Source organism: Leuciscus leuciscus, assembly GCF_965113295.1.
Source record: "Leuciscus leuciscus genome assembly, chromosome: 14".
Lineage (NCBI taxonomy): Eukaryota > Metazoa > Chordata > Actinopteri > Cypriniformes > Leuciscidae > Leuciscus > Leuciscus leuciscus.
Window position 1 is genome coordinate 18,032,640 of NC_138738.1, and position 16,954 is coordinate 18,049,593.

Consider the following 16,954-nt stretch of genomic DNA (forward strand, 5'->3'; position numbering starts at 1 on the left):
ATTTGCTATTGCCACAAATATACCCGTGCGACTTGTGACTGATTTTGTGATCCAGGGTCACAAATACATATGCTGCATGTTTTCATTTGCACGTTTTAAATAAGGGAGTTAACTTAAGGGAAAACACTCATTTGTTATCTATGATATACCATACATCAAGGCCTAGCTGATTTTACTTGACTCTGACCTCTCCTCTGTGTGGTAAAGGTTGAACCTTATAGGGGCTTATAGCTATTACTTGAGTAGTTTCCATGAATCACAATATTTGTTGTTTAGTTTTTCTTTAATCTTCCTGCCGTTACCAAATCATGGGGAATGGAAAATCTGAGCCATGTCTATATAAAGTGCACTGTTGCAAATCAAACGCACAAGTCCATCTGTAGGCAAGGCAGTGAAAGCTAAGGCACAGACTCAAGGGAGTGACCCCTAAACAGCACAGTTTTTCTTGACATGCTCGCTGGGGTTTAGGGAGGGATTTTGGCAGACAGCTTCAGCTCCAGACATGGCCTCTAGGGGCCTTCAGGGCCACTCTATTGCCAAGAAATAGGCAAGAGAGTGGCAGAGTAAACAGTTCTGTCAGCAAGCCATTATAAAGAATAGCAAGTGCAAGAAAAGCATAGTGTCTCACAGTAGCCTATGTGTCTGTGATGGAAGGTGCAATAAACTCAAATATACTTTGTGAGATATGATTGTTGTTTATAAAATTGTATAATCTTTAATGTTAGTTTTCCTTGTGCAAAAGTTTAAAAGAAAAACTATTAAAGATAACATAACACTTATGTTCAGAAGTCTAAGCCTGAAAAGCTGATGTGTCCATCAGATAGTCAGGTTACACTTTTGTTGTCCTGTTGCTGTTCCCTATTAAAAATACATGGATATATGATAGTAGTGACCTGGGACAGGCCTATAACACACATACACTCAGAGAAATGCTGCATAAAAGAGGCTTCAAGTGAATTTAGTGCATCTTATGCAAAAATATTCAACATTTTAACTCAAAAGTGTCACCAGAAACAGTATACAAATGTCATCATACTTCTGCCAAGGCAGCACCTTTCTGACTAAATGCATGTGCTTCATGTGGTATCATATAAATAAATTAGTCAAGTCAAACATATTATTTAATATATGAAATAACTTGGTGACATGAGGTTACACCAACAAATGTGTTAAGGGCCGGAACAGGAAGAAATTGCTCCTAAAGATATTGATTGCCTGTTTTCTCTTTTTTTACAGTGTATTCTGAAGCGATATAGTGGCTTGTTTGTTAACCAAAATGACAAATGAATGACTGATTCGTCAGTATAATATCTGCTTCTTTGACGTTTGAAAAAAATTAGACTTCATCCCATGCTGTATTCATATTTAATTAATACCATTCAAATTCCCTTTGCAACACCTTGTGAACATACAGTGAGTGCAAAAGGATATGGGCTGACCACGCAAAAACAACAAACCTGTTTGTCTGTCAACATACTGTGAGAGATCTTTTTTTTTGCACTCGACTTTCATTACACACAGTCTGTTCACTGTCAAAACACTAAATCAGCAGTCTTCAATTAGCCACGGGCAAATCTGAAGCTAACAGGCAACCAGCCTGTCCTTTCCTGTTATATTTACATTGTGCCTTTTGTTAAAGCCTTTCACCACACTGTAATAGACAGAGCAAACTTCGCAGCTGCTGCTTAAATCCTATTGCTCAAACCTGGTTTGTCTCCATACACCTGAAATCAGGGTCTACAATACTTGTCCATGCAGGAAGTCAAAGACATGGCTCATATCAGGTTACATGTCCATTGGAGCAATGCTGGACTTATTAGGGATTTAGCTAAGGGATAGTACACATGCTCGCCAAAGATTAACTAAGCAATTTCTGATGCGCTTTCATTATTTTCATGGCATGACTTGTTTAAATAACGCCAGGGTTTATTTGAGAGCAGTCTACTATGGGTTATAATGAGTCAGCGTGGTCTTCTGTATAATCCTGTGTATGAGAGCGAAATGTTTAATCAGTTCTACTTGCCACTAAAAGTCAATTGAACAAACAGAATTTGTTTGAGTAAATATTAATTGACTGTAAATTATAATGAGAAATCTCATGACTGTTTTCCAGGGCCTTCGAGAGAGTTCTGTCTATCTATTTTAGATTGCTTCTTAATCCTATTAGCAGATACTCAGCTGCAATGCTTACTAAGAGGTTTACAAGGGTCCCCTGTCAGATTTCCTCTTGCTCGATTCTTTTCAAACATTCTGACCTCCATTGTAAACCTAGCTATCCGATTCTTTTGTGCTGAATTCTTATTGCAGATGTCATTCAGATCTTGAGCAGAAAAGCCTTGGTTATAATCCTGACCTTGAAGAGTCACTTGTATGGACTATTTTTTGAAAAGACCAGCTCTGAAAATGGCAGTGAATCAACTAGAGGATGTAATTCAAAGATGGGTGAGGAAACAGAAAATTAAGTGTCATATTATTTTGATGCATTTCTAATTTGTTATAAACAGTTAGTATTTATATCAAGTTAGGCATAAATGTAATATGTGTAAATATGCATTATGATAATGACTGTAAAGAGCATAATCACAAGGGAACATGCAAGAGTGAATATGCTATGAATGGTTTGTACATTTGTTAGTTATTATTCATTTTAATCCCATAAACAAGATTTACAGTGTGATTGTTCTATTGCGATTTGACAATGACTCTTGTCCATGTTTTCAGAGAACAACTGAAGACTTTAAACCAGAGGACCATGAGCTCTTTCTGAATGCTGGTCGTACCTGCATTGCCCAAGGTGACAGCAGTCAACTACTGGACTTCATAAAAGAGGAGGCCAATCAGGTAAATCTGGAAGCATTGGCATAATGCTTTTAAAAACTCATTTTAGAGGGATTCGAAAGCATTTCTCACTCATTTTATGATTTAAAGCTTTTTGTATCAACTCAGATTCTATAACACACTACTGCAAACAAGAAGGTATCCTTAAGAGACAGACAGGTGCCACAACATGTTACACAGATATATCCCGGGCTCATTTTTATGACATCAATCCACTGGGATTGGTAGAATTTTGATGGGCTGTATCTGTATTAAACCGCCACTTTGTCCTTCTGCCAAACTGACAGGCCCCATGACCCTTGGGTGTGGGAATGCAGTTTAGCGGAGAACCAGTCAGATTTCTTGCTTCACTGGAAGTCCTCTCAGGAGCAGCACTCCATTAAGTGCTGTTGATTTACCAATTTCTTGCACTGCTCCACTTTTCCATGCATGTAGCACATACTAAATAACACGCCATTGCGGTTTTAAAGCAGAGCTTAAATGCACCAAATAAACAAATGACTGATTTCAAAATAATAACATCCAGTATCCATCAAATGCTAAATAGTCATGAAAATGATTGTGAATCATGTGAAGAATATAGGTCTAATACATGTGTGTAGGCATACATATGTAAATACATACAAAAAGTTTCAAAAATACAAAAGTGTTTAATTGAAAGTAAAAATATAAAAGGATAAATGTCTTTCTAGCACATAGTAAGGTCTATGGGCTGTGGCCTACTGCCTGCACTGGTGAATGAAGTGCTGAGAAAGGACCGGAGTCCTGCCCACTGTCAAGCTATCCTCAATCAACTTGTACAGGTAAGATTGTGCTTACTCAAATATGTGACACTGGATCACAAGCCAGTCACATGTCGCACGGGTATATTTGTGGTAATAGCCAACAATCATTGTATGGGTCAAAATTATCGATTTTTCTTTTATGCCAAAAATCATTAGGATATCAAGTAAAAATCATGTTCCATGAAGATATTTTGTAAATTTCCTAACGTAAATATATAAATCAGTAATTTTTTCTGAGTGAATGCAGCACAATCGCGAACATAAATGGACAACTTTAAAGGCGATTTTCTCAGTGTTTAGATCTCGGCCAAATATTGTCCTATCCTAACAAACCTTACATCAATGGAAAGCTTATTTATTCAGTTTTCATATGATTTCCAAAAATGTACCCATGTGACTGGTTTTGTAGTCCAGGGTTACATATGGTTCTTAAAGGGATAGTTCACTTTGAAATTAATTTTTGGTATGTTTTAGCTTACCTCAAGGGCATCCAAGATGTAGGTGTCTTTTTTTCCGCAGTAGTTTCAATTTTGTAAGTACACATTGATGGCCTAAGACACGAAACGAGCGGTTTGTGTGAGAAAACGAACAGTATTTATATCGTTTTTACCACTTATACGCAGCCATGTCCGAGTGATCTGATCTGACGTGTGTGCAGACTGGTGCATAGATATATACACACTAGATGTCGCATACGGCAGTTCATCGGAACGAATGTCTTTAAGGCGACATCTAGTGTATATATCTATGCACCAGTCTGCGTACACGTCAGATCAGATCACTTCGACATGGCTGTGTATAAGTGGTAAAAACGATATAAATACTGTTCGTTTTCTCACACAAACCGCTCGTTTCGTGTCTTAGGCCATCAATGTGTACTTACGATGGGGAATTGTTTAATTTGGACGACGGGGAATTGTTTTAATTTGGACTCTGTGCTTGTGTTTTGAGATAATGACCATAGACCTGCATTTGACTGACAGACAAGAACGGTTTGACCTAAAAATATAAAAATTGAAACTACTGCGGAAAAAAAGACACCTACATCTTGGATGCCCTTGAGGTAAGCTAAAACATACCAAAAATTAATTTCAAAGTGAACTATCCCTTTAAATAAGAATAATAAGATGATGACAATACATAAGCATAACTTTAATTGCAGATCTGCAATGTGAAAGAACTCCTCGATATTTTACTTCACCAAGTGGAGAACACTGATCCAAATGCCATCTCAGACTCCATAATTGTTCTCATGCCTCTTATTCAGTCAGGTAACTGAATTAAACCAGTATAAAAAGCATGTTTTCTTAAAATAAAAAGCATGTTAACTTAAAATAAAAGCCAAAAACAAACACGGCTGCAACTATGAAGAATTAACACATTTTCTGTTTGTTCCCTTTCCAGTGCTATTGAGAATGAGCGAGTCGAAGGCCCCTGGACTGGCTTTGGCCCTTGATTCTTTGCAGAAACAGATTTCAAAACTGCCTGTACCTTACTCACACAAACAGGAACAGGAAGATGTATATGGGCTCTGCCGATGCTGCACTGCAGTACTGACCTTTGTACAACCCTTTGTACAGGAAGCCAAGAATCAAGACACAAACTCAGTGTCCACCAAACTAAGGGCTGCTCTTCTGAAGTTGTATGTTTTCAAACCTCTTCTTACTAATGCAATCACAATATTTGTTTAATGGAAAATACGTACAGCTTAAATTAACCATTCATCCAAGTATGTCAAGTCAATTTATTTGTATTGTGCTTTTCACAATACATGTTTCTAACAGCTTTACTGGGCTGGGCAATATGACAATATATACCAATGATAGAAGTAATCCTCTCAATTTAAATCTAACTATACTGCATTTATAATGCTGTCATACTGTATATCAGTGCTGCAGTGACGCTACACGTCTAAATGTTCAAAGGCATTTATGCGATATAAATATTGGTTGGTATTGTTCTATAAATAGATTTTATTATTAGTTGGTTTTGTTCTAAACAAGAGTAATCGCCTAATCGGTAATCAAAAAGTACTGATGAAATGAAAATATGATCGTTGTCACAGGTGAAAAGTCTGAAAAATCTGAAAGCCTTGCTGAAACCCCCCAGTCATTTAAGCAACAACGTGGAGAAACATGTAACCCTTTATAGATTATAAGCATGCGATCTTAACCAATATTTTACCTAATTCTTCACAGTTTTCTTTCTTTCTCTAATGGCTCAGTTGCATGAAGAGTCTAAGCGAACCTCTCCTCCAAGTTCAGCTGGACAGAGAGGCAAACATGACAGAAATTTCACCCCTGTGGAATTTTGCCACAGAAATAATGGTAATGATATCAGTCACATTCGTGTTACTATTAGGCATGGTACTTTTGCCTTCTAAGTGTTTCTGTGCTTTTAATACTAGGCAATCTTAGCAGAGATCCAAGAGTCTCTGCCAAAAATGCTGTTCTACGATCCTTTGAGGGGGAAAGAAAATGATATACTGGAGACAGGTGATTGTCATCCAAATGAATCAAGAGCTTGCATGGCGTACTTGCTGTTTGTCCAGCTTATTGCCATAGAAGTGTTTCCTGCAGTTTTTAGGTAAGTTGCAGTTAGACCTCAAAACTTTAAATGTGTGTTTTTTCCCCTCTCGCCATGTGTTTATCAGACTCAAAGACAGTGTGAACTGTTGAGGCCACAAATCTCATGGGCTTTCAAAAGCCGTTTAAAATACCCTTCATTTGAGAATCTTGTTTTGTGCTCAGGCCTTCAGATACACCAAAAGGGTTAGGAGCTTCGACAAGTGTTTTTTTTTTTTTTTATGGTACACAATAACAGTGTCTTTATTGAAATGGTTTACATGACTGGTATACTTTTAATGTACCAGAGCTTTTACGTAGGTTTAATTTGACATTTTATTTCAGCCCTGTTTTCGTCCTGCAGTGCAATATGGAATACATCAATCTTCTGTTGAGTAGGTGTGTACACAATGCAATTTTTATTTTATAAAAAAAAAGCCAACATAGTGTACCATGTATTTAGTCCAACTTCCTTTCCTGCTTTGTATCCCTATGCAGAAAGGATGAATCATGGATTTTGAAAGGACTGGTAAAGTGAACTTCCACCAAAAATTATTATAGTTAGTACAAGTGCCGGAAATTATGCACATACTTAAATTTTCAGTACTGAGTTGTAACTTTCTTGTGATGTCTTTTTGCATTTTAAGGACTTATATGTTAAAAGTTTGGAAAGAGTAACAGACTACGGTCTTCCAGCGGATCTCTTAGAGCTGAGACCGTTTCATGAGGTTCCACAGGTATGCAACACTATTTATTATTATGGAATAAACAAAACAAATACATTTTGAGTTGAAATGTACTATCGTGTTTTATACTGTGTATGTTAAAAAAAACTGAAATAAACATCACCCCACTTCTTAAAACCTACAAAATGTAATATTGGTGAAAACTAAGGCTACACAATATATCGGTACCATATCAGATTTTCTTTTCCCCAGAATTTTAATAATTGACGAATCCCTGGTGAAAACAAAAGTGTTTTTTAGCAATGTTTACTTTTTTAATGACATTGTTAACTTACAAGAGAACTTTTGTTATTTGTTCACAGAACTTAATTAAAATTATGATTGACTGTCCTATCGAGCATTTGGTGAGTATTAATGAGACAAAACTTGCATGTAAATCTGATCTAAGTGAATTAAAGCCAGTTTTATGTTTGCTGTCATTTGAACTCTTTCATTAAGAGAGCAAGAAGTCTTGTGGTGTTCCAGCTCTTTATAGAGAAGCTTAATGGTGAAGCGAAGCACAAATTTTTCAGGTATGGTATTTAGATGTTTAATTAAAAGTGCTATCAAAATTTGAATGGAATCTGTTGGTGTATGTAAAATATAAAAAGTCAGAACGTCGCTGGGTATTAATTGCTTATTTCTTCTTTGTGAATGCTCTTAGACGCATCATGAAGACTAGCCATCATGCAGGGGTAGAAAGTATCATCATCAAAAACATAAGGAATCAAGTGGAACTGTGCAGAAAGGTAGTGTACAAAACAATCGGATATATTCATGAATCACATGCTTAAATGTCCACTTCTCCAATTGATCAACTCTGAATCACTGATGTTAGAAATATTTATTTTCTTTTGTTATTAAAGTCAGCCTGTAAGGATGGCTGGTTTGAAGGGACATGGCTCATCTCATTGCTCAGAGACACCATCACTCTCCCACAGGGCCATGAAACTGACTTGCTACAAGGGATGGACAGGTGAACAAGACCTGTATTTTTACAAGCTTTTACAAAAGGAAACAATCGCCTGACAAGCCACTGAATGCACATAACTACATCATGATGGATCTAATCAACTTTCATATCAACAAATCATTGACATGAATCGTAACCCAAGTACAGACTCCACATATGGCAGCTGTCTCTATTTTAAATGTTAGATCTCCCACTAACTAAATACAATCCATCCCTAACTATAATTTATTTATGAGTGTATAGTCCAGGTTTACTGCCACGATCCCACAATGCAGAACAGATGGTGAGTAGTCCAATTTTTGAGGCAGATCCTGTGTCATTCCTAAAATGATACTAAAACCAGAGTGATTGACATACTTAGTCTGGATAATCTGTCCCTGATAAATTACTTAGGCCTTGCTTCATCCTGCTGATGGTCAGCTTTTACCATTATATGCACCTCTTGTGTGTAACTCTTTCTGTATAAAGTACGAGAAATATCTGAAATTTTTTTTTTTGACTAAGAAATAAGAATTATTTGTGTTTGTTTTTTTCCATATTAATATTTTCTTCTTTATTGTTTTTAAAGGGTCATGGAGTCTCTGAATCTCCTGCGGTATTTATTGATAAAGGAAAGAGAAATTTCCGTAAGATTTTTACAACAGTTTGTCAAAACACCAATATACACCAAATATTACATTTTACTTATATATTCATCATGTTCTGTTAATAAGACCCATCCTGTTATTTTCAGACTGGAATATGGATAGACCTGTGCCACATTTCAGAAAGTTACACAAAATTATTACGAGTATGTCTAAGCATGTCAAAATCATACTATGGAAAAGAGTTAAAAAGACTTAGAGAGGATAAAAAGATCAAGGCTAAAGGTAATACATGCTTTGTGTTCTATCTCAGTTAAATGTAGTGAAAAAATTCAATTTGACTTGTAGTAACATCTTTGTTTCCCCACAGAATTTAAGGAGGCCTCGGGGAAGAGATCAGTTCAGAGCTTGATTGTGAAAAATGAGACACTTGGCAGCATGCCACGCGAGGCACAGGATAAGGTTAGATTATAGGCCTACGACTTATCTGAATTCAGTTTTAAAATAGTGACAATAAGTCATAAATAACACAAAAATATATCATTTGCAGGTCTTGCAGTGTGCCCTGGTCACATATGACTTAATGGAAAGCCTTGTGGTTCGTATAGAGGAGATCATTGAGGAGAGTCAAAAATGAACAAGTGGGCGCAATTACTGTGGTCTGAACTGAATAATGTGTTTTTATTTATTTACGTTCCCTGTACCATGCTGCATTTTGCAATGATAAAAAAACAATGTGAGAGCTACAAAATCAATATTTTCAATACTGTATTCGTACTCTGAAGTCTTTTCCAGCAAAGTTTATACTTTGTTTTTTAATGGTTTATGAACTATTTTGCTATTATGAAGGTAACAAGTTTTTACAAGGATATGAACAAAGCAGGAATGCCAATTAACAGTTTTTACACAACTTACTGTGAAACAATACTGACATCTGCTGTTAAAAATAAGTATAGCAAACATTAAGAAGATAAATGGACATGAACATAAATACCACTAGAACTGTATCTCTTGAAGCATCCCCCAAACTGGGCTATGATCAACGATGTGAGCACAAGCCAAAGACATCTGATCTCTCAAATTCTCCACATTGGGTTTACTTGTGGCCTGGAATAAAAAGGCCATTAAATATTTTGCAGGCACCATGCTAATATACTTCTTATATATGGAAAATAAATTATTATGATTTTTTTTTGGTATAAATGCTTTAATAGTGTAACATGAACATTAAAAACCATAACTTAATTCACCTCTAGACAACATTCATTGTGAAATAAAAACATTACTAGAAAATGATAACAATATAGCAAAATCAAACTGAAGTGCAAGACATCACAGGTTACCTTAGCGATGATCAGCATTCCCTTCACTACATCAGCAGTACTATGCACGGGCATGACTCTGAGGTTACAGTCAAGGAATCTGTTGCAAAAATTTAAATATCAGAATTACACCATTTATCAAATTTTTTTTTTTTTTTTTTTCAAAATAAAACATTCTTTGCTGCTGGCCAGAACTGAGCTCTTCCACAAAGTGTGTTCAGCTATTTATTATTAATCATCTTTGGAAAATAATTGTGTCACACGGGCATCTTATTCAATGAGTCTGAATGAATCTCTAGATGCCATGTCTAGAATTGGCTGTATGTAATGTATGCTTTCAAAATAATGTTGTACATTTGTAGATTTTAAATGATCACGCACCTGTTCTGCACTGATGAGAATATGTCCCACTCTCTTTTTCCATAGACTGGGGCTTGAAGCAGAAGAAAACTGTTTCTATGTACCTCCATTAACTTTTCAATTCTCTCAAAAAGTTCTGTATTCTCAAGCTTAGCTGAAAACTCCTCCAGTGTGACCAGCAAGAAAGCCGTACCTGTGCAACAGAAAAGTGAAGAGAAGGCAACTCTTCAGTGTACACCTGGGATCTATTTTCACAGACTGTGTTTCCACAGTTATTAACTTCATTAATGTAGTTTTTTATATTTAAATTTTGTATTTATTTATGTACATTTACAACACTATACTTGTATACGTAATATATCCTTGGCATGAAATTACAAAAAACTAGGCATCACTGCTGCAAGGGTGTTTCTACAACTGAAATTTGACATATTTTTCCCTTCTGACTGCCGTAAACAATAATTTTTTTCCCCTCCTTTGGAAAGTCGTGGAAAAGCTATTGTGGATTTTTTTTCTTTTAATATTGGGACAAATGAGAGTGCTAAAATCATATTTGCTGTAGTCTTCTGTTCACCACTATAGAAGTTTACTCAACTATGACTTCACTTTTGAGAATTACGGAAATGTAAAAAGGGTTCTTAATAAAAACAGTGTGTTGTTGAATATTTCTCATTTTGGCTTTCTACTATAACTGATTTAAAAAATAATAATTAATAAATAAATAAATAAATAAATAAATGCATACTTTTCTAAACATTCTGACCGAATAAAACTTCTGTCTGTACTTTTGTAACAGTGTAAGTGCTTGCCTGAACTTCTCAATGGTTTCCTAACAGAGAGAATTACATGGTTCTGTAGTGTAGGCAAAACCACAGAAACAAGTTAGCATTTTAGCACTTCCAGCTGAAATCAATAGGTTTTTTTTAAATAGTTTTGTGTTAAATGCCAGAAATAAGGTCTGTGGTAAAACAAGATTTTAAAAAAGACCCAGCCTAAATATCTTTAACAAAAGACATGTTCACATTTTATTTTACAACATGAAATAAATAAATCAGTAATACCCCTTTGAGTTTTTTGATGATTTGATTTTGTCTTGAAAAAGGCAGTTGCTAACAAGTGGCTAAATGGGACTATAAAGCCTTCATTCATCCAAGGTTTAGCATTCACTTCTAGTACCAATTGAATTTAGGGTTCAAAATGTATCAAAGTTGTGTTAATTTGTGAAGATTATCATGATAAAAAAACTTTTTTTTGGTCACATAAATTATTTTCTGCAATAATCCAAAAGCCAATGTAAAAAAAAAAAAAAAACGTTTTTTTTTGTCAAGGGAACCAGGGTGACTTCCGGGTTGGCCTACAGATATTGCCATCACTGCAGCACTCTATATGGGTTGCTGCATTACGTTTAAATTATATATATATATATATATATATATATATATATTTACAAAGTTTACTTTCAATAGTTAGACACTAACAAAGATCTATCCACAGTGAAAAACGAGTAAGAGAATCCATTATTTAGCCTACCCCTCGTGTCTCGGGTATATTTTCGCAGCGATGTGGCTACGATTTCCCAAGCGCATGTCAGTTCGAACTTGCAGCATATAACGTTAGCAGCTAACGTTACATGTTCTCCGTCACAGTTGGCATTGTACTATTTAAGTTAAAGGCACAATATTTTTTATTTTTTTTTTAAAAATATAAAAAATCACTATATCTATGTTATATATTTGTTAAAGTTGTGTATTTACATTATCCCGACAGTTCCAATTAACTTCTAAATCCAGAGAAATTAATATTTTAATTCGAAGACACGGTGTCTTTATTTCCGTTTTGTCGCCGTCAATGCCGTCATATCCGTGTTGTCTCTGGTTTCCGCTCGTGCTGCCATGGCAACCAGAGCTATGAACCAGAGCCCTCTGATAGTAACCAAACTGACGCGGACAACTGTGTAGTTCGCAATGTCTATTTGCACGCTGTTGTTGTTTCGTTCAAACATTATGGACCATGGCAAGCAGACTTTGGATAAAAAAGGAGAACTAAACCGAGAATCAATATCAGCGCGGTGTTTTCGAGATGTCGAGAGCTCCCATGGACACTATATAAACGAGAGCTCCACGTCCGAGACTTCGACAACTCCTAGATGTAAGTTACTTTATTAAACAGGTGAGCACATTTACATAAAACTAATCAAGGTTATATAGTTCAACAATGATAAAATGTTAGAATATGATCTGTATGTTATTCTAATGTTGATCTAGCTAGCTTACTGCTAGTCTCATACAGACAAACTAACGTTAACACATAGCTACATTTCAACACATTCAAATGCAGTTTAGAGTGATAGTGTAATGTTAGACCAAGTGAAACAGCGCTGCGTTACCTCTCAAGTTTAATTTGTCTAATAAACTGACCTGTGAGTAGTAATTCTGCGTGTAGTTCGGTAGAATGAAATGTCCATATTCCTTTTATATCCGCGGGACTCGCATCGCGTTTGGAGCTGATAGCTGTCTCTTAGCAATCCCGAACTGCTTCATATCACAGTCATGATAAAAGCATCGATGTATTCAGTAATCCATATACATTATTAGATCGGTCGGCTTGACGTTGACGACAAAATCCATAATTCATAGCAAATGTTGCGTCATCAATCTACGCCTTTGTTATTGTAAATAGGTTAGCGACCCCTAGTGGAGAAAAAATCCCATACTGTACGTTTAATACAATTACATGTTGTTGCCAGGCTGATTGCTCTACATTGTGATGGACAGGCAGGACAGCAGTTCTGAACTAAGTTAGCGGAAGCTTCTGCACATTGAGCTGCATACAAGTTCGTTATGAAATGAAATTAATAAAAATTAAGTAGGACATAGCCTAATCTATAAAGTATTACATTTACCGATGAAGTTTAACGTTAACTAAGTTACTTTTTACCTGACAAGGGGAAAACAAAAGAAGAGGACAGAATGTTGTCCGAGCGGCGAACCCTGTGCTGCTGCGCAAGAATCTGTGAGGGTTCATCACACTGCGAAGACAATACAAAATAAAAGCAGATACGCGCAAAAATAAGTGTGATTCAGTCGGTAAATAAGTGTGATTCAGTCGGTCAATAAGTCAAATTAGTACAATCAAAAACAGAAAAAAATATTTTACTTAAAGCTATGACAACTACAACCTATAAACTTTAACAGCAAGCTAACGTTATTAGCCAACCAACGGAAAACCAACCTGAGGTGAGGTGCTGATTATAACGGTTGTTTTCCAAGAGGTGTTGGTATCGCTTGCCATTTCCAGTTTGTTGGCTTGATATTCAGTTACGGTGCTAAAAGTTTTCTTCAACAAAGTAGCCTATATATTATATATAAAAGGTTTCCTATCATTTATGATAAGACGTTATTTTCATATAGGGACCAGTTACAAATGAGAGAGAGCCCCGGCCGCGCGCGCGCGCGCGCACTCACCTTCACCGTCTTCAAACAATACGTCTTGCTCTCTCTCCCTCGCGCATATTAATCAAAATATTTTTTTCCCCGGTTCAAATGTGACCAAAACGGTTATAAAATGCTGTCATTATAAAAGGTTCCTAGTGTCAATGTATTGCTTGTTTTTTCTGTTTACATTTCATGGTGTGACACAGACTTCAGAGCGGCCAAAGCGTTACATGCTTCCCCGTACTTCTTGACAAGCGTCCTTGACAGGGCGGCCAGAGCTTCTTTGCAGCTCAAGTCGGCGGTGTGAACCCTATTTTTTGGCACTTGGTGTTTTATGCCCCCAACGGCGCCTTCCAGGCAGCGAGGGGATGGGTAGGTTTAATGTTGAGGGTAGGGTTAGCTGCCTCTAAGGAGCCATTGGGGGCCTAAAACACCATCGAGCCTATTTTTTTACAGTCTATGGTGTGAACATACAGAAAGAAATGCTGAATGTTAATTCACCTAGTTACTCAAATTGTCAAACTCAAAATATAATTTATGGAAAACATCAAACAAAACACACACACACACACACACACACATATATATTTTTGTATTATTTTATATAATTTTTTTACAACAATTAGTTTATTTTATTTTGTTTTGTTGTGTAGGTAGGCTATATATGTAGCCAGGGTATAGCATACACAATAGAAACATAAAATTAAACACTACAACCCACAGAGTAAATGCACCTTTCTAAACCTCAGTTCATTTGGTCTATTTTATTTTAGCTTATTTGGCAGGAGAGAAAAAAAGACACACATTGGTAAACTGCTATGAAATTCTGTTTTTTAATTGACATTATATTTTTACTCACAATGATGTTCTAAATTGACGAAGAATTAAAGATTCTAAATACACAATTTTTTTTTACAAGGAGTAAAAATGTGTTTTTTTTTGTTTAGTTTTTTTAGCAGTGAAAACTTTTATCTTTTCCAAGTTGTATTTCTAATAAAGCTAATCAACAAAGGAGAAGTGATGGCAATTGTTGGATTTTGTGGGTTTCTTTAATAGAATCATACAAATTAGGCTGTACAATGCAATGGCCAATTTGCAAGCTACATTTCAGGTCACATATTGTACTGAGATCTCAAATAAACAGGGAAATGTACATGCGTAAACCATACTTTTTGTTTTAACTGTTAAAATCCTTCACTGAACAAATCAAATGACTAAAAGTCACACAAAAACTCTAAACATTATAACATGACATAAACATTTGAAAATAAAAAAGGTAAAATCATAAAATGCAAAGTACATAAAGACAAAGTATATTTAATACATAATAAAAAATAATAAAGAAAAGAAAAGGAAGAGAATGTGTCTAACCATTACACAAAATAACACAAGTGGTTTTTAAACCAGTTATGGACAATTTATTGGTGGAAATTTGGAGACAATCTGGGAGCTAGCATAATGGGAGCTGGGAGCTAGTCAGTTGTGGATAGTATTTCCTCCTGCAAGTGCCTTTTGTCACGGTCACCAGCTAGGCTGCGTTCCAGTCCAAAATTGTCATGCCCTTCACTCGCAAACTTCCCTCCGTCTCGTTCACTCGGATGTACGTCATTGCGAGTGCTCACTACTGGCGGAAACTGCAATGGGCTGAATTGGAACGTCCTAAGCCCTTGATCACTTGGAATCAGCTGTAGAGTTGATTTATTATTTACATTTTTTTTCCCTTTAAGAATTTGTTTAATGCAGCATCCAAATGTTTATAGGTGTGTTTGGGTTGTTTTAAATTAAAAATATATATTATTAATATATCATGAGTTGTCTGTTGTGGTGGTGATTAGATGAGATATGTGGTGACGTCACAGTCGTACTGCGTTGTGGGACATATAGGTGCCTGAAGTGTACATTTGAAGCAGACTCGCTCCCTCGGTCAAAATCGAGGGAACGAGGGTCTGTCCATATAAACTTCCCTCGTCCACTTCATGAAGTGGAACGCACTTCAAAATGGCGGCAGGGATTCCCCCATGGGGAAGTGCTTAGGGAAGTTCGCAAGTGCGTGTCTAAAAGTGGACTGGAACGCAGCACTAGTCACCACCTCCTCACTACATTTCCCATCATCCTCCCTGGCCCTCACCTGCATGCACTTCCCAATCACAGAGATAACTGTCAACCGTCACCTGTCATCAATCTTCAGTGATCATCATCCAGCACTATATAACTCTTCCCTCTGCAGTTTACCATTGTCTGGTCTTGTTGTTCCCTCAAAGAACACGATACCTGCACGAACGATCTGTCTTCAGTCATCTGCTTCAATCTCCATTTCAGAACCTGCAACAGATAAGACCATTACGCCTGGTTCACACCGGACGCGGAAGCGGCGCGGAACGGAAAATCACGCGCGGTCCGGCGCCTGCCTGTTGTTCACACCAGACGCGTATTCTTCGCGGAGGTCGACAAGCGTTTCTGCTTAGTTGTTGTTTATTCAGAGCTATTTTTTACATCATGGGTAAGTAAATAACCTCATAAAATGAATACACCATGTTTCTGTAACCAAGAAAACTTTTATTAATCCGTTGTCGAGACACACACGCAGCCAGAGAGAGAATATGGTAGACACAGAGAATGTCTAATAGGAAGAGAATTGGCAGCACTCTCTGCTTACTTCCGGTTTCTGGACTGGCTGCAGTAACACGTCTCTGTCCATGCGGGGGCGCTCGCAGGCGAGTGCAGAATGAATGGAGGTCTATGGCGAAAAACCCTCAAAATCCACTTTTCTCAGGATATAATTTTTTGTCTAGTAATTTTAATGTTGTATTCGAAAGGAGATGCAAAGAAATTACACATTGCTGGGTGTTAGATTTTTTAGAGTCACTTATTTGGTTTAAAAAGTCTTTTAAAATGTCAATGACGTCAGAATGCTGACGTCATTAGCAGAATGCTAGCGTGTTATGGGCAACAACAACTCAAACTGTAAGAAATCGAAAAGAAATAAGTACTCGTTCATTCAACTTTCGACCTATAACCCATGTTGAACTTGCAAAACCTACAATAAAATCTGAGATTTCTCAACGGCAATCGGGTGAAAGAGACAAATTTAGCCGTCTAGCCCCATAGACTCTCATTCAGTCTGCACTCGCCCGCGATCACCTCCAGTGGAATTCTAATGGAACTGCAACCAAGATCGATACAATGGGGCTAATAGCAGTCCCTCCAGAAAAACGCGATTATGCGATCGCATGATTCCATGCATAATCAGCCAAAGTCCGCATATTTATGCGGGGGGCGCATTTTTTTAAATACGCCGCACTTTTGCCGCATAAATTGCAGATTTCCGCGTGCAAAATATGCGGGCTTGCATGATTTCATAATCCCCGC

General features: G+C 36.7%; 2 protein-coding genes across 2 annotated transcripts; one reads left to right on the top strand and one right to left on the bottom strand.

Moving 5' to 3' along the window:
* The first annotated feature begins 1,999 nt into the window (after nucleotides 1-1,999).
* glmnb (glomulin, FKBP associated protein b) lies at nucleotides 2,000-10,351 on the top strand. The gene is made up of 19 exons (XM_082189541.1): nucleotides 2,000-2,442; nucleotides 2,722-2,841; nucleotides 3,531-3,641; nucleotides 4,786-4,894; nucleotides 5,028-5,265; nucleotides 5,848-5,950; nucleotides 6,031-6,209; nucleotides 6,533-6,586; nucleotides 6,686-6,716; nucleotides 6,835-6,924; nucleotides 7,236-7,277; nucleotides 7,372-7,445; nucleotides 7,577-7,661; nucleotides 7,779-7,888; nucleotides 8,454-8,511; nucleotides 8,619-8,754; nucleotides 8,840-8,931; nucleotides 9,020-9,110; nucleotides 10,218-10,351. The coding sequence occupies exons 1-18, from the start codon at nucleotides 2,371-2,373 to the stop codon at nucleotides 9,104-9,106; spliced, it is 1,791 nt and encodes a 596-aa protein (XP_082045667.1). The 5' UTR covers nucleotides 2,000-2,370; the 3' UTR covers nucleotides 9,107-9,110; nucleotides 10,218-10,351.
* Nucleotides 9,102-11,804, bottom strand: cUnh1orf146 (chromosome Un C1orf146 homolog; the record flags this gene model as incomplete). The annotated part of the gene is made up of 4 exons (XM_082190134.1): nucleotides 9,102-9,576; nucleotides 9,813-9,891; nucleotides 10,173-10,376; nucleotides 11,782-11,804. The coding sequence occupies 4 exons, from the start codon at nucleotides 11,802-11,804 to the stop codon at nucleotides 9,466-9,468; spliced, it is 417 nt and encodes a 138-aa protein (XP_082046260.1). The 3' UTR covers nucleotides 9,102-9,465.
* Between the last annotated feature and the right edge of the window lie 5,150 nt (nucleotides 11,805-16,954).

Coding starts and splice junctions, on each gene's coding strand:
- glmnb (XM_082189541.1), top strand. CDS start 2,371: ATGGACTATTTTTTGAAAAGACCAGCTCTGAAAATGGCAGTGAATCAA. Junction 5,951..6,030: donor ATTTTGCCACAGAAATAATG/GTAATGATATCA, acceptor TTTTAATACTAG/GCAATCTTAGCAGAGATCCA. Junction 7,278..7,371: donor ACTGTCCTATCGAGCATTTG/GTGAGTATTAAT, acceptor TCTTTCATTAAG/AGAGCAAGAAGTCTTGTGGT.